The sequence below is a fragment of the Danio rerio genome, chromosome 10 (genome assembly GCF_052040795.2).
Source record: "Danio rerio strain M-AB ecotype USA chromosome 10, GRCz13ab, whole genome shotgun sequence".
Classification (NCBI taxonomy): Eukaryota; Metazoa; Chordata; class Actinopteri; order Cypriniformes; family Danionidae; genus Danio; species Danio rerio.
Genome location: NC_141030.1, coordinates 18,204,892 through 18,232,475, shown reverse-complemented (window position 1 = coordinate 18,232,475; position 27,584 = coordinate 18,204,892). Strand labels below are relative to the sequence as shown.

At 36.3% G+C, this 27,584-nt stretch overlaps 1 protein-coding gene across 4 annotated transcripts in view; it reads right to left on the bottom strand.

The window, feature by feature from the left end:
* The window catches only part of slc12a2 (solute carrier family 12 member 2), an 83,858-nt gene that overhangs the window by 18,763 nt on the left and 37,511 nt on the right, over positions 1-27,584 (bottom strand). For 2 of the 4 annotated variants that reach the window (XM_087269223.1, XM_087269224.1), the window contains exons 2-20: positions 26,481-26,600; positions 25,189-25,264; positions 24,792-24,887; positions 18,940-19,079; positions 18,701-18,811; positions 18,017-18,125; positions 17,787-17,911; positions 17,608-17,692; positions 17,368-17,531; positions 15,428-15,535; positions 15,144-15,267; positions 14,964-15,065; positions 11,751-11,906; positions 11,556-11,655; positions 4,488-4,599; positions 3,194-3,334; positions 2,488-2,594; positions 489-562; positions 6-128 (exon numbers count right to left, since the gene is read on the bottom strand). In XM_087269223.1, the coding sequence (XP_087125349.1) occupies positions 6-128; positions 489-562; positions 2,488-2,594; positions 3,194-3,334; positions 4,488-4,599; positions 11,556-11,655; positions 11,751-11,906; positions 14,964-15,065; positions 15,144-15,267; positions 15,428-15,535; positions 17,368-17,531; positions 17,608-17,692; positions 17,787-17,911; positions 18,017-18,125; positions 18,701-18,811; positions 18,940-19,079; positions 24,792-24,887; positions 25,189-25,264; positions 26,481-26,600 (2,173 nt within the window). 4 annotated transcript variants of the gene reach the window in all.

Here is a 27,584-nt window from a genome sequence, read left to right as displayed (position 1 = left end):
CTAACCTTTCTGGACTGCTGGGCTGTTCTGAACACTGGTTGCCTTGGAGGAGGGTTTGGATGAGTCTCCATCCGAGTCTTTGCTTATGTCCACTGAAACCACCACATCCTTCATACCTGAAGAATCATCTTTAGAGACAATGGAAAGTTAAGCATTACTTTGAGGTCAAGGCAAATTTAGATCTATCATGAAAAGCAAGTCTTAATGAACTAATTACATGGACGATTAGATCTGCCTAAACATTGAAGAAATCACGCATGTCCAGCTATGAGCATCATGTTTTCCATCTAAAAAGGCTTAAGAGTTCACATACTTTGCTCTAAATTCTCTCTCACACAAACGGAGTCAAATTTCGACCTGCTGAGACAAAGATTTTCACCTGAAGCTAGGCTGCAGGGCTGCACTAAGCAGAAGCATTTGTTAAACTCTTTATTTTTTACAAGTTACGTGCTCATGCTGAAGTTAAATGTACAGGACTGTACCTTGACCTTGAATGTGAGAAATATCAAGTCCCTCTCGCAGTCTGAGAATGACAACACCATACTGAAAATCAAACGCATCACTACAAACAAACAAACAAACAAACAAAACATTAGTTGCAATTTACACAAACATGTAAAAGGTGTATATTAGCATAAAGCTATATAACTTTGTTAATATAATTTATGTGGTTAATATTAGTTTCTAAATTGTTGTATTTTCTACAATTGAGAATAAACATCAGTATATATTTTTCTGTTAAAAGCAATGCTATTAAAAATACTAGATTAGAACAAATTATTCATGGCCTAAATGTTTTTTTAAATGTCTTGAAACAAACAAACAAACAAACAAAAAAACTTACTGTTGCAACAGCTTATCTTTTAGATCAGTGGTGCTCAACCCTGCTCCTGGAGATCGACCTTCCAGCAAAGTTCAGCTCAAACCCTGATCAAACACACCTAAACCAATTAATTAGGACCTGAACAGCACTTGATAATTACAGGCAGGTGTGTTTAATATGGGTTGCAACTGAAATCTGCAGGTAGGTCGACAGGAACAGGGTTGGTCACGCCTGATTTAGATGAAGGAACAATTATCTACCGTTAAGAAAGTGTACATTTTTGTACCATAACTATTTAATGGCGCTACAGCCCTAGCAACACTACTCACTACTTTTTTTTTTTAAAGCATATAGCAAATTGTTTTGTCCAAATTTCACCTTGAATTTCATGTTTCATATATAAATACCAGATTTCAGGCAAATAAACTACAATCACCAGCCACTTTATTAGGTACATCTGTCCAACTGCAAATTTCTAATCAGCCAATCACATGTCAGAAACTCAATGCATTTAGGCATGTAGACATGGTCAAGACGATCTGCTGCAGTTCAAACTGAGCATCAGAATGGGGAACTTTGAACGGTTGTTGGTGCAAGATGGGCTGATCTGAGTATTTCAGAAACTGCAGATCTACTGAAATTAACGGACAACCATCTCTAGGGTTTACAGAGAATAGTCCAAAAGGGAAAACATCCAGTGAGCAGCAGTTCTGTGGGTGCAAATGCCTTGTTGATGCCAGAGGTCAGAGGAGAATGGCCAGACTGGTTCAAACTGTTTGAAAGGCAACAGCAACTTAAATAAGCAATCGTTACAACCGAAGTATAAAGAAGAGCATCTCTGAATGCACAAAACATCAAACCTTGAGGCGGATGGGCTACAGCAGCAGAGGACCACACCGGGTGCCACTCCTGTCAGCTTAGAACAGGAAACTGAGTCTACAATTTGCACAGGTTCACCAAAATTGGACAACAGAAGATTGGAGAAACGTTGCCTTGTTTGATGAGTCTTGATTACTGCTGCAACATTCGGATGGTAGGGTCAGAATTTGGCAATAACAACATGAAAGCATGGATCTATCCTGGCTTGTATCAACGGTTCTGGCTGGCTGGCGGTGTAATGGTGTGGGGAATTTTTTCTTGGCACACTTTGGGCCCCTTAGTACCAATTGAACATTGTGTCAACACCACAGCCTACCTGAGTATCGTTGCTGACTAAGTTCATCCCTTTATGACCACAGTGTACACATCTTTTGATGGCACCTTACAGCAGGATAACAGACCATGTCATACAGCGCGAATCATCGCAGATGGGTTTCTTGAACATGATAATGAGTTCACTGTACTTAAATGGCCTCCACAGTCACCAGATCTCAATCCAATAAAGCACCTTTGGGGATGTGGTGAAACCACAACTGCGTGACGATATCATATCAATATGGACCAAAATCTCTGAGGAATATTTCTAGTACCTTTTTTATTCTACGCCATGAAGGATTAATGCAGTACTGAAGGCAAAAGGTAATCCAACCCGTTACTAGTAAGGTACCTAATAATGTAGGCGGTGACTGTATATACCCAACAGCACAACAAAACATAATGGCAAACTAATTTAGGATTATATGCATCAATAGTGGATTGATTTCAAACTAAAAAATTAAACCTACTGTATTAGGTTTATGTAGGTCTCAACCTCCTTTATATCTCCAATGCGCCAGTCATTTTTGAAACCAATAACCAGAGTATTGGGCCTCAATCTACCCAGTCCAGCAGCCTGTAAAAACACAAACACACACTCCTAATTAAATACAAACTTCTTTCATTAACTAGACTTTCCAAGGGTGTTAAGTTTTTTTTTACTGAACTCATCCCATACTCTAATAGAAAATGTTGTATATTTTCATAAAACATTTCATGATTATCTAGTCCTTTTGTATTACAGCGATATTTAGCATGACCAATAGTGTAGAGTGGAATTGTGGGGCCAGTTTTGTCCACATCAATGTAGGTCAAATCAACATGCACATACCAGAATTAAATGTTTCAAAATAGGCTGAAACAGAATTCAGCTGTGAGCAGATTATGAGTCACGTGCACACCTCACACTAAGCAGCAAGTAAAGAATCAAAAAGAAAGAAAAGACCAGTGTTAGGCTAAATGGTGCAAAGGAGCCTTTGAAATTCCAGTGACTTTGCAAAAATTGACATGAAGAATATGTGAGCCAATTTTAGAGAGAATTAAACAAAACCTTCAGTAAGAGCAAACACATTTCTAAATTAACCAGTGAAAAAGATCTGGGCATTACAGCTTTTATGAACTGGACAATTGAAAAAGTGAATGAATTAAAAACAGATCACACACACATACACACACCTGCAGCATGTACTGGGTTCCTTGACGGAGGTCTTCAGCAACGACACATGTGTAAAAGGCCTTGGAGTTGTTGTTAAGGAGCCACCTCTGGTAACGCAACATATCACTGTTTAGCTCTTTGAAGTTGGGCCGTCGAGAACTCTAAATGAGTGCAGAAACAAAAGAAGAATGAATAAATGAGTTTATGCCATAGGAACATGAGTGGATAATAAGCTCATGGTTAGTTTATGGAAATGTTTTAAGTGCCAGGGGAGACTTCTACTGATAATTCTGATTATCACGCTCCACACAGACCCCCAAATAAGAGACTGCTTTATTACACACAGCTATAATAACTGTCTCCACAGAGTGAAAGCAAGTTTTATTATTCCAAGAACATGTTCCAATAGGAACGAGAGCTGCCATAAACAATCCATTCAAGCATGGATTGCACAACATTTTACTTGCTCCAAAAACACACACACAACATGTTCTCTGTGTATTAACAAGTTTAAAATGTTACAGTAGGAAAGCCGGATGAAGGGATTTTTTTTTAGAAGTTTGCACTATTGATTTGTCGAACAGATAAGCAATGAAATCACCCAGTGTATGACATATTACCATTTATAAGCTCCGTTCAAAGGAAAATACCATGCTGAATGAGCTAGAGCATGCATTTCACTGCTCATTTACAAGACAACTAAAACCACTAATCCAGAGAGAAGTTATATTTCATTAGCGCTCACTAACAAAAACCACAAATCAAACTTTAAAGCCAAATGAAACAGTCCCGTCATTCCCCAAAACAAAGGCATGTCAAACAACTGAAACACATGAGCAACAACACTTTAACTAGGAAATTAAGGTTGTAGACGGTCCTTGTGGTTACTGTGGTGTTCAAGATGAAACTCTGTCATACACCCCGCCCACCAAAAGGGTACCCTTGGTAGTGGAAATGCAGGCCTAATAAAGGTGACATGTACCACACCAGTCAGTGGAAACGGTCCATAACAATACATGCGCAGTGCAACCAATTAGGGTATATGCGGAAGTATGCTAAAGGACTGTTAATTTGTCAGTAACCTGGGTCAAGGTTTAACGGCTGTTTTCTATAAAAATCAGCGAATTCCACTGAGTGATATCTGATTTAAAGTGAGTCTCAGATTGTACAAGAAGCACTATTGTACAGTATGGGAAGAAACACTAGCTCTGCATATACTCTAGCTCCTCAAGTGCTGGTGCTACCATGTGCTGAACTAGCACAGTGCTCTAAAATGTTGGTTGGATGACTGGGATGAGTGGTTTAGATACTCACAATGCGCACATGCCCACATAACATCAGCCCCACATTTTTGGTGAAGGCATGGACCAGATGAAGAATAGCTGGACGCGAGTTTGGAGCCCCAGTCATCACCAGACATTGTGGCCTAGAGGAGACATGACAGAGTCACATTACCTGTACATCAAACACTCATGGGATCCTAAGAACCATAAACTCATGTACAAACAGCAGTGTTAACAAGGTATAATAAATGATGATGTCAAGCAAAAGCAGCACACTGTGTGCATGCATTACATTCTCATGACCTCTGGTGTCACTGGTTCAGTCAAGGCAGAACACTGAGATTAGAGCTTCAAAGCAAAAATGTTAAGAATAAAACAAGATTATGCAGTGTGTGAAGCGGTTGATTTGAAGGTACTGTCAGAAACACAGTAATCTCTGACCCAGGAGGATCTAGAGGCACTTCCTCTAAAGATTTCAGTACGAGAACACAGGCAAAAATCACCTTCATCTGGTGTCAGCGCAGAAGACATTACCCTGAAGATCAAAGTCATTACAAAGAATCTAGAGCACTAATAAAGAAACAAAAACTATTACATCAAATATTTTTTTCTAATCCTAATTAAATTCTACTTCTTTGTCGCTCAAATATTTTCCATGGTTGCACTGCATCCAAAAAAAAAAGAGAGAGAAAAACACTTAAGATTATTTTAATCAAAAAACGGCTAGTCAAGCATGAACCAATCAAGAACCAGTACATAAGCACATACTTGATATAGTTAACAAATTACAAAAATGTGCAAACTAAAATCAAATATGTTTCATAAAAGTAATTAAACACATACCCATATAGGGGTAGACCAACTTCTGATATATTATAAACTTATTTTCAAACAAGTTTACACATTTAATTACACAAGTTGGTGAGAGTCTAAATCAGGGATGGGCAAACTTGATCCTTGAGGGCCAGTGTCCCTGCAGAGTTTTGTTCCAACACTAGTCAAACACACCTAAACAAGCTAATCAGTGTCTTCAAGATCACTAGAATCTATAAGCAGGTGTGTTTGATTAGAGTAGGAGCTAAACTGTGCAGGACACCGGCCCTCCAGGACCGAGTTTGCCCACCCCTGGTCTAGATGGTATATTAAGTAACCTCCTACCTACAGTGAATTCGGAAAGTATTCATAGCGCTTCACTTTTTCCACATTTTTTATATTACGGCCTTATTCCAAAATGATTTATTTCATCAAAATTCTACAAACAATACCCCATAATGACAATGTGAAAAAAAAATAATTGTTGCAAAAATTATTAACATTCTGAAAAATCACATGTACACAAGTACAAGTACAAAATTTTCTTGTCTGATGACACTAAAATTTAACTCTTGAGTGAATGCCAGGCGTTACTTTGAGAGAAAACCAGGCATCACTCATCACCAGGTTAATACCATCCCTACAGTGAAGCATGGTGGTGGCAGCATCATGCTGTGGGGATGTTTTTCAGCAGCAGGAACTGGAAGACTAGTCAGGATAGATGGAAAGATGAATGCAGCAATGTACAGAGACATCCTGAATAAAAATCTGCTTCAGAGTGCTCTTGACCTCAGACTGGGTCGACGGTTCATCTTCCAGCAGGTCAATGACCCAAAGCACACCGCCAAAATATAAATGGAGTGGCTTCACTACAACTCGGTGAATGTCAGCCAGAGCCAGAGCCCAGCCAGAGCCCAGACCTAAATCCTATTGAACATCTCTGGAGAGATCTGAAAATGGCTGTACACCGTAGCTTCCCATGCAACCTGATAGAGCTTGAGAGGTGCTGCAAAGAGGAATGGGCAACAATTCCCAAAGACAGGTGTGCCAAGCTTGTGGCCTCATATTTAATAAGACTTGGGGCTGTAATTGCTGTCAAAGGTGCATCAAAAAAGTACTGAGCAAAGGCTGTGAATACTGATGTACATGTGATTTTTCAGGTGTTTTATATTTAATAAACTTGCAAGAATTAAAAAAAATCTTTTCACACTGTCATTATGGGGTGTTTTGTGTAGAATTGAGGAAATAAATGAATTTAATCCATTTTGTAATAAAGCTGTAACATTAACAAATGTGGAATAAGTCAAGCGCTATAAATACTTTCCGGATGCACTGTATATTTACCTCTGTTTAAGAAACATTTTGTTGATGTTGTTGAAATGTTTAGCTTTGTATTATATCTAGCCAAGTATAAACAACAGTAGGGTGAGTATTGAAAGAGCACTATTATCATTTTCATTTGCATTTGAGGAAAGGACCCATTCAATTAAAACAATACTTATTACTTAACAGTTCACCCAAAACAGAACATTCTGTAACCATTTACTCAATCTGCACAAGTCACAAACCTGATTTGCGTTTTTTTTTTTTCTTCTTTGATTTTGAAAATCACCTTATGTGTTCAACAGAAAAAAGCAATCTCATAAAGGTATGCAACCTGTTGAGAAAGAGTCAATTTTATTGTTTGGGTGAACTATCTCTGTAACACTGTTGAATTGATTTAGTAAGTTAGAAGGCACAATATGTAATATTCATCGCTAAAGGGTGCGTATTTACAACAAAGAGTGTAAAATTATTGGCGTTATCACTACATCCTATGAGACTCCTGCAGAAATCACATTCATAGATGAGCTAAAGTATTCAAAACATGATCATGATGCATCAGGACAATAACTATTGAACTGAAAGTTCTGAAGCGATTGCTGATGAGAGACAAAAATGACATTAAGGTTATGTTTCCCTTTTTTCTATAAAACCAAATGTACTGTAGGCAGGGGACGATAACCGTTTTTAAGGTATATGGTATTTTTTTAGGACAACAGAATCTCCAGCAGAAAAGTTACTTAAAGATGCCATTTTAAATTGTCAAGAAATCTGTTTTTGAAATGAAGACAGCAGAAGTCAAGGGTCTAATTTGAATTATTTAGCCTAACATGTTTACTGTAAGAGCGGCACGCTGGCTCAGTGGTTAGCACTGTCGCCTCACAGCAAGCAGGTCGGTGGTTTGAGTCCCGGCTGAGCACAAAGGGATTTCTGTGTGGAGTTTGCATGTTCTCTCCATGTTCCCGTGGATGTGAATGAGTGTGTATGGTGGGGATGAGTATCATTAAGCTTTTAACGGTATTACTACTTTTATCGATACTACTTGTTGGTTCTCTTATTTGTTGGTTCTCTTATGGGTACTTTTTGTTGCGTTTTTTTATTAATTATTTTATTATTACATTTGTAATGAGAAAAAAAATTTGTAAACACATTTAAATAAAATTTTGTCCTGTTAAAGTATGTACAATAGTGTAAGGAAAAAAAAAACATTCTTCTGGAGAAAAATCAACATGTTTGCCTTTTCTGGCATAAGTCAGGACCTTTCTTGATTTATTGTGCTTCCTGCAGTTGAAAATACCCTTGTTAAATTGCAAAATGCAGTTAAATAATAAGAAAATAATTAATTTTTCATTACACATTTACATAAATAAGTTAACAATGTAAAAAATAAGGTGTTTTTATCATTTCTTACTAAGCATAGTTTATTATCAGGCTATTTATAGACTATATTTGTAAATACAGTAATATAAAAGCATTTTTAATGTTAAAGATTTATTTAGGCATAAAAAAGTTTTCACTGTAGCAGAATGTGTGTGTTTGTTAAACTATTATTATACCAACTGCAAAGCATAACAATGTGGATGAAGCACCTATATCTAGGCAGTCAAAAACTTTTTATTTGTCTTTCTGCTGTTAATGCACTTTTGAAAGATATCAAATAATTGAAATTAGATTAATTAATTTATGCAACTGTATGTAATGTTTATTCAGCAATAATTCTCCAGTCCCCACAACAAAACCAACGTCAGAGCTTATCGATACTTTGTCTTTTATAATGTAGCACCGATAAAGAACCGCGTTTCGGTACCCATCCCAAGTGTATGGTTCTTTCACAAATCTGGGTTGCGGCTGAAAGGAGATCCGCTGTATAAAACATATGCTGGATTAGTTAGTGGTTCATTCCGCTTTGAAATAGAGACTAAGCTGAAGAAAATGGCTAAATTATTGAATCATACACAGATTGAATGACATATACCGGCCCATGCCTGGTTTGATGTCATTAAGTCATTGAATTAAATGAATAAATAATAAGGCGAAGCAGTGGCGCAGTAGGTAGTGCTGTCATCTCACAGCAAGAAGGTCGCTGGGTCGCTGGTTCGAGCATCGGTTCAGTTGCCGTTTCTGTGTGGAGTTTGCATGTTCTCCCTCCGTTCGCATGGGTTTCCTCCGGGTGCTCTGGTTTCCCCCACAGTCCAAAGACATGTGGTACAGGTGAATGGGCTATATGCACGCATTACTTCCGCGTTTTGTCTAAGGCCGCGGTCCAGCTTCCGGTCTGGGTGATTTTAAGCGGAGGTAAACAGTATTATGGCAGAGTCGTCAATATTTACTCGCTGTTTGCGAGTAAATTATGGTCAACGATGTGCAAATGCTTGTCCGGATGTGCTCTACAACACCGCAGAGCAAAGCTTGAGAAGGGTTTCAAGTTGTATGCATCTTCCTACCTCTGCAATTATGAAGGTAAGTTCAGCTAGCCTGAAGGCTAACTTTAGCGTTAATACTCTTACGATCCGTCCATCTGCAGCTTTATCACGTAAGTAAAAATAATCATATGTGTATGTAATTCTGTCTCAAAGTGTCAGGTAAAAACAGGGCAGGAATAAGATCTCAGTTAGAGCTCATTACTACCGATAGGTCTATGAAGAAATCGGAGTCTCCTCACCAGCTGAGAGTAGGACAGCATACATGTGAAGTTCTGTCCCATTCATACTTTTACTGTTCTAAAGTGACCACCACTGTTCAGTTCGGATAATTACAGAAACAAAGATGCTGTCTTAGCTTGTAAGCATGGTTATTGAGCAAGATATATTAGGAATAAAATAATACAATGCCGTTCCATCCACAACAGACAAATAGCACTGTGTCAATGCTGAGATTTATTGCTGAAACATTGGAGATGACAGATGCAGTGTAACAGTGTAGATAGCATGCTTTCTATTTAGTCGATAACACTGTAATTAAATGGGAGGGTGACCCAAAACAATAAGGTGTCATTAGTTAATTTCACATCAACAATTTGTCTATTTCAATATTTATTAGTTTTTTACATTAATGAACAAATGCTTATTCATTGTGCTTGTTAACTCACAATGTAATAGCTAATGTTAACAAGCATGACTTTGGATTTTTATTCATTAGTAAATTAGTTTAACAATGTTAACTATTAAATATTAAATAGTTATTTAAATAGTGAGCAAATACATTAATTAATGAAACCTTATTTTAAAGTGTGACTAAAGGGAGCTACTTTTAAATAATTTAAATTAATTATTTACTGTGTAGTTTAATCTGATGATATTGCTGCAGATGCCTTTAAAAAGAAGATATTTTGAAGAAAGCTGAAAACCTGTAACCATTGACTTCCATAGTATGAAAAAGAACTACTATGAATATCAGTGGTTGCAAGTTTCCAGCTTTCTTCAAAGTATTTTTGTTTGTGTTAAACATCAGAAAGAAACTCAAACAGGTTTGGAACAAGTGAAGGATGAGGAAATAGAATTTTCAGTTTTGAGTGAACTGCCTTTAATGACTCTCTTTAAAAACCTATTAATATTCTTGTTTCTGTTTTCTAGGTAACATAAAATTTTCTAGCTCTGAATCTCATAATGTGTTACTTCATCCTGGAGCGGACATCCGTCAGAAGATCCATGCCATCGTCTGCTAGTTTATAGCTCCTGCTCTTGTGTGGCTGAGAGTGGGATATGCAAATATTTGGTTGCTTTGCTTTTCCAGACAGCCCATTACTCTGAAATGTGTAATGTGTGTTGTCACATGAACAATTGTTTGGAATGGATCAATTATGTGTTAAGTTCCATGAAACAGAGGGGTGATTTTATTTATTTATTTAATACGTATCAGCCCAAATACCTCTCTATGCACAAGTTACAGAAGAAGCACCTGATTCAAGAAAACAACTGATTCAATGTCATTTTTTTCTGTTCATCTGAATAAAATATTTTTTTCAAAATGTTACATTTTTTTGACAATTTTTATTTCAAATTACATACAGTGAATTATATTTTATATGTACAGTGAATAAAATAAAGGTCTTTATTCTGAATAAAAAAATTGCACTTAGAAAGTAGCTTAAGAAATGTTTATGTATATTAATGTTCATTTTTTTTACTTCAAAGGCAATGAAAATAAACTATTATTTGCCATAAAAGCTCCTTTCTTTAAATGTCTGCATCCGGTTGGCACTCGAGCCTCGATCAGTTTTCTAGACTGAAATTGTCAGCTACACTCTTGTTTTTTTCTGTTTCTGTAAAATTCTCACGTTTAATATCAACAACCCACCTCTTCTGCACGACTTTGTCTTTTGGAAACGTGTGGAAACTAAGGTAAGAGTTCAATTTTTGACGCTGTGCATTGCTGAACACAGCAGTGGTATCTACAAGTACTGTTCTCACGTCTTTGAAATGACACTTTTAAACGTTTAGGTGTCATATTTATGTAGCTGACATAAACATATATAAGTGGGCTATAATGGCATAAAACATTAAGACAACTGTCCAAAACATTACTCGTTTTTATCAGTAGCGCTCCTGTTGTAGCACTGTACTGTACGATCGGCGGAAGTAGGCTCGGGGTCTTAAATTTTACCGGAAATGCGTCACGCGCCGCCGTGCATAGAGCCCATTGGGTAGGCTAAATTGTCTGTAGTGTATGAGTGTGTGTGTGAATGCGTGTATGGATGTTTCCCAGAAATGGGTTGTGGCTGGAAGGGCATCCGCTGCGTAAAAACTTGCTGGATAAGTTGGCGGTTCATTCCGCTGTGGCGACCCCAGATTAATAAAGGGACTAAGCCGACAAGAAAATGAATGAATGAAATAAATAATAATAAGTGTATATTAACGTATTGTGCATAAAAAAATGTACATATTATACATATTTAAAAAAAATTTGTTTAAACAAATTTCAAGTTGAATAAACCTGAAAAGCACACTGAAAAATGCTATGTTACCTAAAGGTTTTAATGTGGTCAGCTACTCCGCACAGCTGTAAACTGTGTGTTAAGGCCTGATGATACGTCAGAGCTTGAGTTGACGAACCCCAATTCACATCTGCAAGACCACAAAAAATTGATAGAGACAATTTCACAAAACCAAATCCCAAATCTTATGTGTATGTCTTTTGTTAAACATCAAGTCAAGCTTACCTGGTTTTTTGTAGCTGACGTAGATGTAAAGGGATAAGACAATGACGTTGGTCAAAAGCGCTGCCCACCAATTGATGATAAACATGACAACACAACATAGGATTGCCCCGGCCAGAGACGCCCACATGTTGTAGTACTTGAAGCTTGGCCTCCATCCTACCCAAACAACATGCAACAAACATTTAGAGATCTCTAGTCAGAAACCAGGAGACCTGCAGAATTATGGGTTAGGAAATGGCAGTGTAGTAAAAGATCAAAATGCCCCAATTACACAAGTCAACTGGAGCCAACATATTGGAACGGAACGACTAAATTGTTGGGTTAAAAACAACAATAGTTCTTTGTGGTCCGAAAGTGCAAGCTGTGCCATTCTGCCACGTTACGTAACAATATGGGACACAAACAATGGCACGCGGGTGTGTGATAGAACACCAGCCGAAAACTGATACCTGCTAGTGAAAGTGGGGAAGGGACACCATGTCTCTCTGAACACAGTCCAGAGACTGCTGGCTGCAGTAATGCTCACAAAGACATGGAATCCGCTCAAGACATTTCATATGAGGTTGTTAAATGTGCCAGAGCTTGACAATGTTGTAGTAGTCTTTACAACACAGATAATTTACATCAATGACAGTTTACAAAGCTGGAACATCACAGTTTTTTAAAAGCATGAAAAAAAGATTTGATTAAATGAAGTTAGCACAAGTTAGGATACATATGAGCAGTTACCAATACTAGGAAGGCTTCTTGAGCACAGGACACATACTAATAGGATTTAGTGGAGTCACGGTTACCTTGGAATGCTACAGAAACTACACGACATAAAGGGTACAGCATCTTAAACTGCATCTACAAAACATATACATGAAAAAAAGTACAAGTACCCTTTATGTTCATGTAATTGTGTAGAGACTATATAAAGTGTCAGAAGTGTAGATATCTACCTGTTGGTCCTCTAGAGCTTTGGTATTGAGGGAAAAACAAACCTCTTTACACAAAGAATAAAGAAACGTGTAAAATTATAGCTTCAAAAAATAAGAAACACAGTCAATAACAAGATGGCAAAAATTGAAGACTCACATTCAATTAAATAAAAATAGCTTTCAAATACATCCTGTTACAAGAGAAAATGTCTATAGTACAACAATACAACCCTTTAAATTGGGACTGTTACTTTGCAAAGCTTCCCAAGTTCTGGAGGATGCCTATACAGTAGTCAACATTCGAAGTTAATCAAAAACGTTTTTCAAAATTGTCCTAAGACAAGAAGCATAAACTGTAAAAGATATGGACGTAGTACCTGTGACGTCACCTATGAATAACGCAACATTTAAAGTTTGTGAATAACGCAAAAAAAGCTACACGTCGCCATATTTGTTTGTGCGTCATCGAACTGACTACGGGATACCAAACAAGGGCAAAGAGGCGAAGCATGAGCGGAGCTACAGACACCTGCTAGACAGCTTTTCTGGGGGAGAAATGCTTCATACTTGGCTATACACTACATCAATAAATTGTTTAGATTCTTAACACTGTTGTAGTACATTGAGCAACTAAGCATTGTTCTTATGACGCTTTCTACAGGAGGAAAATGCAAATCACTTTCAAATACTTACTAATATAGTCTTCGTTAGTAAAAGCAAGCCTATTTTTATGAAATCCCGGCATAACACTGACAACGTTTCAGATGACTGTTTTATAGCCTACAGCTAATCAATATGTCAGATTCTGGAGTGTTTTACAGGTCTAAAGAAAATTAAAAGTAAAACAAATACATTTATAAAGTTGGTATATAAGTACATAATTGCACTCAGCTGGAAAATGGAGGCAACTTGAACGGTTTGAGCACAATTAAGAGCAACAGCATGCTATAGTATCTGATAATTGCAGAAAATTATTTCAAACAGCAACTGACTGTGTAAAGCCACATAACACAAAACAAAAATACAATGTATATAGTTCAGCAGCTAATCAGCCGGAATCAGCTAAGGTGACGGCGACCAGTGAGACGTAGATGTCACTCAAGTGTCCGCGCCCTTAATTTTGCAGACTTTAAACTTAATAAAAACGAAACACATGAGTTATAAAAAAAATTCACCACCCTCGCAGTTGTCATGAGGGGTAATATTAGCTATATATACCAAAGCCATCTTTTGTACCAGGCTGTAAACATGTTTTCATCAGCTGTAAATTTGGCCATTGCAGTCAGAAATCATTTGGATTTCCTGGAGTCAAACCCCAATGTTGCGAGTCGGTGAATTGCAATTTTAATAACTTCCGTATTGGCTTCCCAAGGGAGAGCAAGAATGAGTATTCAATAGTTTTAGGACAAATTTGATGAAAGGTAATGATCTACTTCAAATGTCGACTACTGTATCATCATGACCAGGATGGGAAGACAATATTCTTAGTACATTCTCTCCATATTCATGCAAATTGTAGTGATGATTGTATTCATCCAGCTACTCATTCTGCTGCTACTAAGATTAAAAGTTTTTTTTTTTTTTTTACATTTATTTAAAATTGGTCAAATTAATTGAATTGAATTAATAAATACTTACAATTTAGTAATGGGCAGGGCCTAATTTTAACACTGTGTTTGTGTTAAGTACAAATCGTGGAATCGTGGGAAGGTTTGTTAATCTTGCCAAAAAAGAGAAGCATCTTAAAAATAAATAAACACATATAAATATATATAAAATATGAATATATAAAACAATAAAATCCTTCCTTGCAACATTACTGTTGTAATAAAGTCTAAATTATTATTATTATTATTATTATTATTACTATTATAAAATTATACATGTAAGAATTAAAAACTACAAAAGTTCAGTAAAAATCCAGTGATTTAATTTGTGCAATTGTATTAAATAATAATAAGGACAACATCAACAAAAATAATAATAATGCTAATAATGCTACCATAAACCGCAATTAAATATTTCTCCATATCATTTTACAGTTTTTAGAGTGTTTGCTTGTTTGTTTGTGTGTATATTAATGCAATGAGATGGTTAAAAAAAAAAAACGGATCTAATCAATAAATATAAATATACAAAATGCATTTCTTATGGCCAGAAAATGGTTTCATATATAATTGACACCAATGACATTTGAGCACTCTGGTGTCTTTGTAGACATGACCCAGCTCGTTTACAGCATGAATCCATCACACCTCAACCGGTTCAGAGAAGTGGGAGAATGCCTTACCAGGGGAATTGGCCAGCGAAGCGTGAAACACTGAGAAGTTGATGAGAGCGTATGATGCCAGGAAAAAGTTGGAAATGATTGGGGCAATGACGTTCAACTCCGCTGAAGAAATGAAAAACAAGTATGTGTCAGTGAGTTGACCTCATCTTTGTTGAATAAAATAATTTGATCAGCGCTTACCAATTAGAATAAAAGCTAACGCAATGCCAAAGGTAAGAAAATATCCTCGCAGGGGCTCGTTGTTCTTGCCATAGCCCTTTCCAAAAATTGCAATTCCAGGATAGATATTGTCTTTGCATAAAGCCTGAGGAAATGGAAGAACGCATCAAACCAGCAAGACCTGTTCCAACATTATAGAGCTCCTACAAGCACTGAAGTTTAACCACACTCATTGGTAAAGCACAATACAGTTAACTCACAGTTAATAACAGTTAATATCTACCTGATATCTACCAGATATCTACCTGAAACACTTTTGGGGCACTGACGAGAGATGCCAGGGCAGAGGAAAGTGTGGCAGAGAAAATCCCAGCACTGATAAGAGGACTGAAGCCTGACACCACGCTCATAACCTTCAACACAAGACATTCAGTCACAAATCAGTCCTACACAATCTTTCAGTGTCTTTCTTCCTTTCGTGGGATTTAGAGAGAATTTCTCATCTTTATGTGTTGAACCTTAAAGTTTGTTTATATATGGACTGTTTTGGTTATTAGTAATTTCTTAATAAAGCCTATAACAGTGATTCTCAAACTGTGGTACTTGTACCACTAGTGGTACTTGGGCTTATTCTACTGGTACGCGGAGGAATCAATGAGTAACAAAAGAAAAAATGAATACAATTTTAATCATTTGATTTGTACGATAACACAAATGTGATCAGTATTAGTTGTTCTCTGAAGCCTACGATCAAAGCGTTGCACTTAGAATGTTTACTTTAATGCATCGCATCATCAGCTGCTAAAAATCTATTTAATTGGCACAGAACTAAAAAAAGAGGTGCGTGGTGCTTGTAGAGCAGATACTGTACGTGCTAGAGCAGAGGTCCGCAACCCTTGAGCCACAGACTGGCACCGGTCTATAGATTAACTGGTACCAGACCGCACAAAAAATCATAAATTATTTAAATTTTATTTATAATCTGAGTCTGAACAATCATTTATTTTGAAAAATGACCATGTTCTCTTGTTACATCTCGGTCACTTGAGGGCCAAAATTTAACCCACAGGCTAGTGGGTTAAATTTAGAATTACTAATTTAAAATTAGTAAGAACTGCAGCACGAAGCGCTTGCGTATTCCAGGCGTCCTCAGTTGAAAACATCTTAACTTTTCAGAATGCCACACGTGAGTCATATGACAAGAACCGACTGATCAGCTTCATATTTTGTATGGAATATAATTTCAGTGAATGAATACGACTGCTTCGTTTTTGAACTGTGCAGAGCTGTAGCTTAATTTGACCAACTACGCTACTTTATTTCAATACTGGTCATTATGGTGGTACTTGGAGAGACAATTTTTTCTGAGGTGGTACTTGGTGAAAAAAGTTCGATAACCACTGGCCTATGACATAAAAAAATTCAAAAAGTGTTTTTACCTCTAGTATCAGAACAACTTAATATTGTTTAAAAAAATATTATAAAAATAAAAAGTTGAGTTTGAGAGAATAATATTGTAAATTGCGCAAATAAAAGTATTACAAGCAGAAAAGCTGTTTCCCTGAGTGACAAAGATGTTTAATAATGAATGAATCTGCAGTTTAAATGAACTACTTGACTAAACGAATAATACTATATATTTAATTAAGTTATTTACTTCTGCAAAGACTTACTTATTGGTTGTGTATTAAATCATTTCAAAGACTGACTCACGAGACATACGGATATAATGGTTACAAGTCACAAAGATTTATCATCATTTATCCGATTTTGGATTGAAAAACTAAAATAATAATAATGATATATATTTTTTTAAAGGGAGAGTTCACCCAAAACTGAAAATTGTCATCATTTACTCACGCTTTACTTGTTCCTATTTTATTTGACTTTCTTCTATTGAACACAAAAGTTGATATTTTGAAGAACACTGTAACCATTGACTTCCATATAATACGTTTTTCCTACAACGGCTAACAGGTTATCAGTATGTTCATTATAACAAACAAAAACAGTATCAAACTGTGGAAACAAATTCAATGCAAGGCCTAGAGCAAAACTTTAAAATCTACCATGTTACTGCTCCGCTTTCTCTTCTTTTAATAGAACAGATGCACCTTTAATTTCCGTATATAAAAGTTATGATTCCTACTAAACCTACTTCAGAATCTCAATAGGACTTGGAAAAAGTGAGTGATTATAGTGAATACAGAGTGAATATTCATATCTGTTTACTTTGCTGATGTACCTGGAAATCATTGTGAAGACCAAACTTGCAGGAAGATACTTCTCCTTCAACCGTAGGTCTGCAGGAACTGAAGTCATAGCCATACTTACAGGCTGCATCAGTACAGTTTGAAATGAGAGTAAAGTTACTTTCGATTCCTGTAGCATCACGCACGATGCAAGCACCTTTGGAAAAAACAAAACAATTAAATCAGAAAAAACAGAGTGATCGACTAATATTTAACATGATATGCAAGTCTACCTGCAGAAATGGCCACACCCACGTACACAAGGCCTGTTATGAGAATAGCCAAAAGCGTTCCTTTTGGGATAGCCATTTGAGGGTCCTTAGAGAAATTAAACGTTTACAGAGAAGCTTTGCGAATGACTGAATGAAGAATAACTACTGTGTGTGGAGAGAAACTGATTGCCAACACTCACGGCTAGATCTCCTGAGATGTTGGCACCAGCCAAAATGCCTGTGGCTGCTGGGAAGAAGATGGAAAAAACAGAGAAAAACGTCTGTCCTCGAAAGTCTGGACCAAAATTTTCCGCCAAGATGCCAGCTATAAAAAACAAGAGATTAGATAATCAAGTTGTGGGATTACATGAAACACAATTCAACTGAATAAAAAAGTGTGTCCATTTAAATTTAATAGCTGAATTCTTACCATCATAACTAAAGAAGCCAAATTTCTTCTTTGAGTCAACAGCAATGAAGGACCCAATGAAGTAGTTGAAAATGGCAGTAATCAATATGACCAATAGGAATATCTGGGCCTGTGAAACAACATTTTTATGACAAACATTGTAATTTAGAAAAATCGATTATAACTTCTGCTATGATGACTGCTTTTGTTATGATCCTTGGATAATTCTGCAAACATTGATACCACATTTTCCATATTTTGCTAAACTTCCGGTCAGCCATTTTGATTTCATTTGAATAGCTACTTTTTCGAACTCCTTCTAGGCCGCTGGTCTGATTTTCACCAAACTTGACTCAGATCATCTTCAGACTGTGCTGACAAAAAGTTATGGAATTCATGTCGATAGCTTTAACGGTTTTTGTTTACCGCACCGACAAATCTGCTGACATGATGCCAAACGACATATGAAGCTTTATCTCTGCGATGCTTAAAGATACTGACACCAAATTTGAGTGTCATTGCCATATTTACATATTTGGTAATAATTATTGACTGCATATGCTAATTTTGATGAAATTGAGCTCAAATTATTCCTTAGATGATAAAAACATAGATACCGCATTTGCCATAATTGACCTAAATAAAGTTAAACAATTCAGCCCTGGCTAATACTTAAAGCAAACATCATATTAACAAATCTCTTGCCTTGGCTTCCCACTCCATTCCAGCCACTGAAATGCCGAGAAGCAGAATGACTGTAATGGTCCCAATGACTCTGATGTCATTTGTTTGATCGATCATTAATAGATCAGAGTCCTAAAGAAACAAACAAATAATAAATAGTATAATCTACAGTTGTACACACTATCATCCTTAAAACAATTAATTATGAACATAAAATATTTATTATGCACAACCTATGAGAATATAATTTGGTCTCTTACCATGAGTAGCTCAACAACAGTTTCGGCAAAACCCACAACATACATGGCTACAGCAACAGCATTGGCAAAGGCAAAAATGAGACCAATGGAGCCACCAAACTCTGGACCCAGACTTCGAGATATTAAGTAATATGCTCCACCTGAAAAACAGAAATAAAAACAAACCAACATTCAGGAAAAAAAAATGTTTCATTTAATACAGATTTTGCAGCAAAATAATAAAAAGGATAGCAATTTCCTCAACCTAATTCATTAACAAATACTAATTCTCCCTACTGTTTATTCTTTATGGTAACTGCATTGTAAGAGTAGTCTGAATAAACATTTGATTCAGGGTAATTTGACTATTGGCCAGCAGGAACAACAAGAGAAGTGTGTTTATCCACATAGCAGTGGTAAAACCAAATAAGTCCCAGTGATGTAGCATATACCAAGAAGAGAAAGGGGCACAGCATTAAACTGTGAGAAACCCCAGTGGATAAGATAATAATGGGTCCAGTTACCGATAACACTGCCGTACTGTTAGCATTGCTTTTTACCATATTTAGACAAGGTGTTTTATTATTGTTAAATTCTTATTACAAATGTGTCTAAATTACATCTTGATTTTATTATTATTGTAATATTAATTCTACAGAAGATCTTATTTATTATTATAATTCTTAATAATGGGGTGTGAGTTGGTAGAAAGCATTTAATAAATAATTGGAATAGCAAGAAAGATTAGGCCTAATCTTAGATTACCCACTACAAATGTCAATATTCGATAAACACACAATTTAGTGCAATGCTGAAAACGAAAACAGACACTGTAGTATCCTGATGTGTGTGAAAAAAAATGCGAGTTATCTGAAAGTTGTGAAGGTGACGGCTAAATATCCATCTCAAAAAAACTCGATCCTACACATACACACCCTTTGGGATTGAGTTCCCAACTGAGGTGCTTGTGGAAAAAAAAAAGAAAAATTTTCCCCATTACCAAAACAACATTTTTCTAGTGCAATCACCTGGTCTCTCAGTTGAAGGCCTACAGTGAGGGTCAACTATCCTTTTCTTACTTCCAAACTATCAATGAACTTCTCAGTCATCTAAGGGAAAAACACTGAGATCTCAAAACACTAAAAAATTCCCCCACAAGCTGTGAGAACTGAGAGCATAATGCTGAGAACTTTACTGCACCTTCATCAGTCATTAGTTTAACGTCAGAACAGTTAGATGTGTCATCACAATCATGCCCTCAGAAAAGGAGAGTATTATTATTAGATCAAAAGAAAATTAACCAGGAGTTCAAAGACAGTCTATGAGACCATAACTAAGAAAAAAAGAAATGTTCCGAGGACATCAGGAACGATGTACTCTACAAGTTACTGATTCATTCTGTGTAACAAGTATTTCATTTGTTATTCCTAAACAGATTGTTTGTCCATTTGGGCGAGCTGGTTTGTTTACATGCAGAAAGATGTTGACTTAATCACGCGACCAGCTCCAAAAAGAACGAGTTACATTGTAATGTAGCATTGAGGTGCTATATGCATGGTTTTCCCTATGATAAGTATGTAAATTAATGACTTTTTATTAGACCATTTAATAAAGTTAAAGTCAGAATATTTAAATATATTTTATTTTACAGATGCTAATGTAATACTGTACTTAAATTTACATCTACACCATACCTAAAAAACTGTTTAATCATTTGTTGTCACTCATTAAAACATCCAGGCAATAATTAAATAAGGTCTGCATTACAATTGTAGAGTTTAAAGGCTGCAAAAAGGTTTAAGATTTTCAAAAATATTTCTCATAAATATTGTACCATTGGATTTGTGAATAGTTCATGTGTTTGTCATGACTAAAAGTATTTTAAATTTACTATTAGCCTGTTGGTTTCTAATACTTTCTCTTTTAAACTTATAGTATTAAAGGGGTGGTCCACTACGATATATATACACATTTATTATAAATACATATATTATAAACTTTAGCTCATGTGTAATGTAGCTGTGTGAACAAACAACAACATCTCTGAATGTAATACACTCAAAGTTTAATGCAAAGGAAGACTTTGGCTTTTACAGTGTTAGCTTACAGTGTTAGAACTAATTTGGGGATTACAAAAAATACATCCGGGTTAATGAAGTCAAACACTTTAGATTACACGCATTCACCCTGCACAGCAAAGGGGCTTGGCCAGAGGTGTGGTAATGTTATAGCAGAGAAAGCTAAAATACCACACTGTTATTTCCACAGAACTTACAATTTTATTTTAATTTTGTTTCTGAGAATTGTATATATATATATATATATATATATATATATATATATATATATATATATATATATATATATATATATATATATATATATATATATATATATATATATAGCTCTAGCACTTGACAAAGCCCAGCTTCCAGAATCTCTCCAAGATCAATGCTGGATTTGACTAAAAACTCCTCAAAGGAGGAGCAGTTCCAATCATAATAGAAGAAGCTGTGGAATGTGAGCCACAACCTGAAAGTTAAGTTTGTTAAAATTGATTTATTACATGCATAGTTTCTAGCATTAACAGTATGTTGTAGCAAGGATGTAAACAAGGATATAAACAAAGGGAAATGCTGTTTGGCACCGTTAACATTTTATCTACAAAACACCAAACACTCACAATCTTCTTATATATGAAAGACACTTGTCAAATTATAATTTAGAGAGCAGACATGAGGCTCAGCTGAGTTTTCTGTCTGATTCAGGCTCGGATCCTGCTCACAGCTACTCTGACTGACAGCATTTACACAATGACAAATCGCATGCTAGTAGAGGTGGATCGCTTCCTGAGACGTGGAATGGATCTGCAAATTACAGCATATTATGTTAGCTGACAAATCAGAGTGTCTTGAGGGCGGGCCTTTGGAGGAACAAGGAAATATGATTTTGTATTTTTCATGTTAGCCGAGTAGCTGTATATAATTAAAGTAAGATATAGGAAAAAATAACAGGATTTTTTAAACAAAGGAAGCATGAGAACACATTGCTTTGCATACCATGAACACAACCAAGCTTTAAAAATACAGTCTGGACCACCCCTTTAATGTTACCAAGTATGTATAACTCCATACATTTGTATGTCGTTTTATCCATGGAACTTTATTCAAGGGCTTTATCATACAGGATATAAACTGCCATTGCAGTGTTTTACCTTCCATTGCTCTACGAAAGCATTATTTCAATGGAAAGTTCACCTAAATACTAAAATTCTGTCATCATTTAATCAGCCTTCACTTGTTTCAAGACTGTTTTAAAATTCTTCCTTTTGTTGAAGAAAGCTGGAAACCAGTAACAATAAGGCCAGGAAACAGCAAGCCAATGCCAAACAACTAGTGAAATACAAAACTGTGTGTTGTCACCTTGCGTTGGAGCATGTCTGGACCAACAATTGGAAACTGAACATCTGACGCACACAGGCGAAGTGTAAACAAAGCTGCATTTAGTACTGTTATCATAGTAATTGTCACTCATCAAGCAGGGATTCGCTCCTGCAAATATGTCTGATAATCTAATAATCTGTATTGTTTGCTAATAGTCGAGAAATAAAAAAATTACAACCTATCTCTTAGTGATCATTCTTGGCTGGAATGGTTTACTTGCTACGTCGCTTCACCAGGTCACAGATTCAACACGCTAAATTGGGCCATTACTCTAAGAAGTGCCGATGTATGTAACACAGCAAACCAAGTATCCTGGGTTGCCTTTCCCAAACAACAATATAACTTGTGGCTAAAATATCATAGTATGATGCATCATTTGGCAAAAGAACTATGTAGCGATGACCATAGTTTCTCTGTAGTAGATCCATCGCTAGAACCACGTTAGTTATAATGTAAAACATAATGATGTCTCAACGGGATGGAGTAACAACTTCTTTACAGGAAATCCCCTTAACTTCTTTGAGCAAAATGTTTTACATGCACACACATTTTTTTTTAAATCTGATATTAGTTTTAGTAAAAGCGTGCACTCATTTTTTCATATTAATTGAAATTTATGTAAACAGCACATATATATGTTTCCTTTATAAATATTATTGGGAATATTCTATATTCTACTCTAAAACATAAAACCACTTACGGAAGGCTAACAAGTCTTCTAATCTCATATATAAATAAATCAAATTAATGGTTTTAAAATGTAGTAGGCTATTTATTAAGAAATAAAAAAGCAATTTCTTACTTAAAAATAAATATATAATTTTTTTAATTTTCAAATAGTCTAATGTTTTTTATGGCAACTTGTACAACTTTGACCCTTTCAAACCACTACAGAAATGTTCAAGCATGCCCATGGAGTACATACAATACATTTCTTTATAAATAGCCTAGGCTACTATAAATTAAAATCATGGAGATTCCGCTTTCCATAGGCCACGTAACTCTTTTGTCATGAGTCACAGCTGCGTTCACAATGGCATAAATTATTTCAAAGTGCATTACGAAGGGGGCGCAATTGTCAATATGAAGATTGCTCAAAATTAACTGTAAAAAATTTGAAGAGCAAATTACACATAAAAAGATGACATTGATTATTTTTTGGAACGTTGTAAATGAATAGGGCTTAGGGAGGCTAACTAGTAATAAAACACAGCCAGGAACTATGCTTCAACCTACAGCTCTAGTCGCGTAGTTGCAAGTGTACAAGGTTGCAATGCAGTTTGCAAATATTCGCTGGAATGATCAACGAACTATGTTTGCAATGACGAAACTTGCGACTTTGTTGGCTAACGATGGTTTTCAGAAAAGCACCCCTGACCAATGAAGCCCAATGGCTCACCGTCGGTTTGGTGTATCCCCGCCCATAGTCTTCCATTGCATTTCATGCTACTATAAAAAAAAGCCAGTGGTCAGAAGCTTTCTTCAAAATATCTTTATATAAGTTTTAGTAAAAACTTACACTCATTTTCCAAAATAATTTAAATATATGTAAACGGCACACATTTTTGTTTACTTTACACATATTTTTAAGAATAATCCATATTCTATTCTTAAATAAAAAACAATACCCTACTTAATAATAAAAATTATTATATTGTTATTACATTATACACATGTAAAAAGATTTTAAGCAGTCTATTGTTTTTTGTCAACTTTGACACATTTAAACCACTGCAGAAATGTTTTAGCGTACAGACCCAATATACATAAACCTTTCTATTATAAGCTGCTATAAATGAAAACTATTGGAGACGTAACGTAGATTCCGCTTTCCATAGACCACCTATAGCGTTCGTCATGAGCTACAGCTGCGTTCAAAATGGCATAAATGATTTCAAAATGCACTACAAAGTTTGCAACGACGAAACTTGCAACCTTGTTGGCTAACAATGTTTTTTGCAAACGCACCCCTGACAAATGAAGCCCAACAGCTCACTGTTGGTTTGGTGCGTCCCGGCCACTTTATTTATGCTAAATGAAATAAAGAAACTCAAACTGGTTTCGTAGAGGTGAAGGGGAAGTACATTTTTTATTTTTTGGGTAAACTATTCCTTTAAGCCAGAGGTCACCAAACTTGTTCCTGGAGGGCCAGTGTCCTGCAGATTTTAGCTCTAACCCTAATCCAAACACACCTGAACAAGCTAATCAAGGTTTTGGGTAAACTTAAAACATCCAGGCAGGTGTGTTGGAGGCAAGTTGGAGCTAAACCCTGCAGGGACACCGGCCCTCCAGGACTGAGATTGGTGATCCCTGCTTTAAGCCATTTGGCTTTAAGGCATTTGGAATGCAGTGAAATTTTAAATAGAAGCAAGTACATATACCAAACAAAAATCCCCCCCCCCCCAAAAAATGTGATAATTATTTTTTTACCTCCTCGTACAAAGCCATTAGTTGCAATCGCCGAAGTCGAGCAGCCTGTGATGGTTGTCACAACAGTTGCCATAATAACAATGATACAGGAATATGCTGTGGAAATAAAAATGTGAGATGACAAAATATGAGAAGTTAACATCTCAACCGACATCATGAAGGACAGCACTAAACTCTAGCCATTCGCGGATGGCAAAAATCCAATATACATTTCCAGTGTTATTCTACAGTATTGAAGCGGTCACTGAGGTCCTGCTAAATGACAGTTGACTGCTCATAGCGCCTCACAGCAACATTCAGCATGTGCATGACAAATGACTGCAGCTCGATGGAAAACACAAGAGTTTGCTTGTGAATTGAAGTGCTAATTCACACGGCCGACCAAGGTCAAACCTACCAATTCCAGCCTGGCCCACGATCCATGTCATTCGAATGAAGAGCATCACACCCCATATGTTTAACATGCAGCGCACCTGCACAGAGGAAGGATGCAGTTTAGACTCATGCTGACAAAAACATCAAGGACCAAAGCCGTTTCTCAAACCTAGCCACTGCTCACCAATGACCACTGGACAGGAACCAATCGGTGTTTGAAGAAACGCAGCGAGATAAATGGCATCATGTCCATTACAACAGAAAAGAATTACTATTGTTAATGAAACGCACTTATAAGAAAAATAAACCAGCTCAGAGTTCCAGAGGCTTTAAATAAGAAAAAAATATTTTTGAGCTGTATTATCTGTAGCTAGCTGTATCTATTACTTTTTTGAGCTGTAAAAATCTAAACACTTTCTTTGACAAAGCTACAACCTCTGGGTGAACTTCTGTTTTTTTATTACCGCTGTAATTCCTGTGGGTGAGCTGCCAAAAGTTGATTGGTTTACCAGCTTTAGGTGGTAGTAACTTTACACAGAATTTTACACAATAAGTACTTCTTAACCAAGTAATTTTTCACACTGTTCTCATGTGAACAACATACATTGCCTTCTTGCAATAATAAAAGTGTGTATTTTAAGCTTTATTAACCAGCCTAAAATCTAATTTAGTTTTTTTTTTTTTTTTTACAGAGAACAGTTAAAAGAAAAATTCTGAAAGTAATGGACATGGCTGAAACTGGCTGCTGACTTGAAACACATTTGAACACATAATGGTTTCAAACTTTGATTGAATTCCTTACATGGTTTGAAAGACACTTTGTATGAAAATGAATTTTCACTTCGACACTATGAGAAGCTGTTTGGTGTCAAATGTTAAGACTGGGAAGGTGAAAATGAGGACAATTTTAAGGACGAGGAAGGCCTGTCAAAATATTGACCAAGAGACAAGAAGCAGAGCTGATCTGCGAACCGTAAAGCTTTTACAGGATTCAAATAACAAAGGGCGGAGGAGTCAGTACTGACCAAAGCCACAGCTTGTTGAGAGCATTAGCATATTAAACATTACAACGGCACAACAATGTAACATTCAGCCTCTAATACGAGTCTCCACAGGCAGCAGACATAGCAAACTAATACGAAGATCAATTATCACCCGTAGCAGAAAAGTATCACTCATTGTCCACATTATATTCATTCCCACGTTTGAATTGGTGTAGCAGCCACACAAATGACACTCCATTCAGAGTTTCAAACAGAACTTCGACTGCACCATGGTTTGGCTTGGTTAACACATTTTATGGCAAGTTCTTACCAGCACGCCCTTGATCCATCCGAACTTCACCACTCCTTTAGACTCTGATACATCTTTAGCTGCAGACTCCTCGGCAGGGGTCAACTCCTCGCCGTTAGCAAACCCATCCTCAAATGGCTCCTGCAAATCAGATAAATACATATTAATTAAGGGTGTGATAATACACAGAAGTCATGGTTTGATAATGGTTTAGATAAGTACAACAGAAACAAGCAACATCCCCGGTGCTTGATTTTGTTTATTTTAAAACTTGCAAAAGTGTTATCACAATCAGATACAGAATTTAAAAATATATTATTAGGAGACTAAATGGTAAACTTTCAAAGATTAAGCCCAGAAACTGAAATCTCTTTTAATGAAAATGCTACCACAGGAGGTCTATCCATCTGTTGTTTGTAACAGCGGGTGCAGTGGACAACTCGTGTTCAATCACTGCTTATGTGCGTGAGATTGTTTTCTATGAAAACATGCGCTTGACAGATATTCGTTACCATTATACAGTCACATCTTTTGAAGAGCATCGCACATGAGTGCCATGTTTTGTTGACATCATCTTAAAAAGAATCAACTTAAAAGAACTGTAACTTTTACATGGAGTGCCACTCATAAATATGAGTTCCAAAGCAGTGGACCAATCAGAACAACTTTGAGGCAGGGCAAGCATTTCAAGCCATTTTTTATAAGCATTTCCTCGCAAAGATGCTTTCTGTGTGAATGGCTCTGAAGTTGTTGTGGTCTTTTTCTTCCTAACTCCAGTGACTGGCATTTATAGGCTGATTGCATGGTTTCCGCTACATTAATTCTTTCATGGTGGGGGACCACACCAAAATTCACCCCACCACAGCTATACAGGTTCTCATTTACAGGTTCTTGTTTTTTTAATAGCGGGTTATAAATCGCACCAAAACGTATTAAAAGGTAAGTGAATTATAACAGCGCAAACCTTTCAGTAACCGTAGTAGTTCTGTGTGTTATTTGTTTAACCCTTTAAGGTGACATGTTGACTGACAGGTGCATGATGCATGAGGCAAATGCATTAAATAGCTTACACACTGCTTAATACACTCAAAATGTAGAGCAATACACAAATATCTTTACAAATGA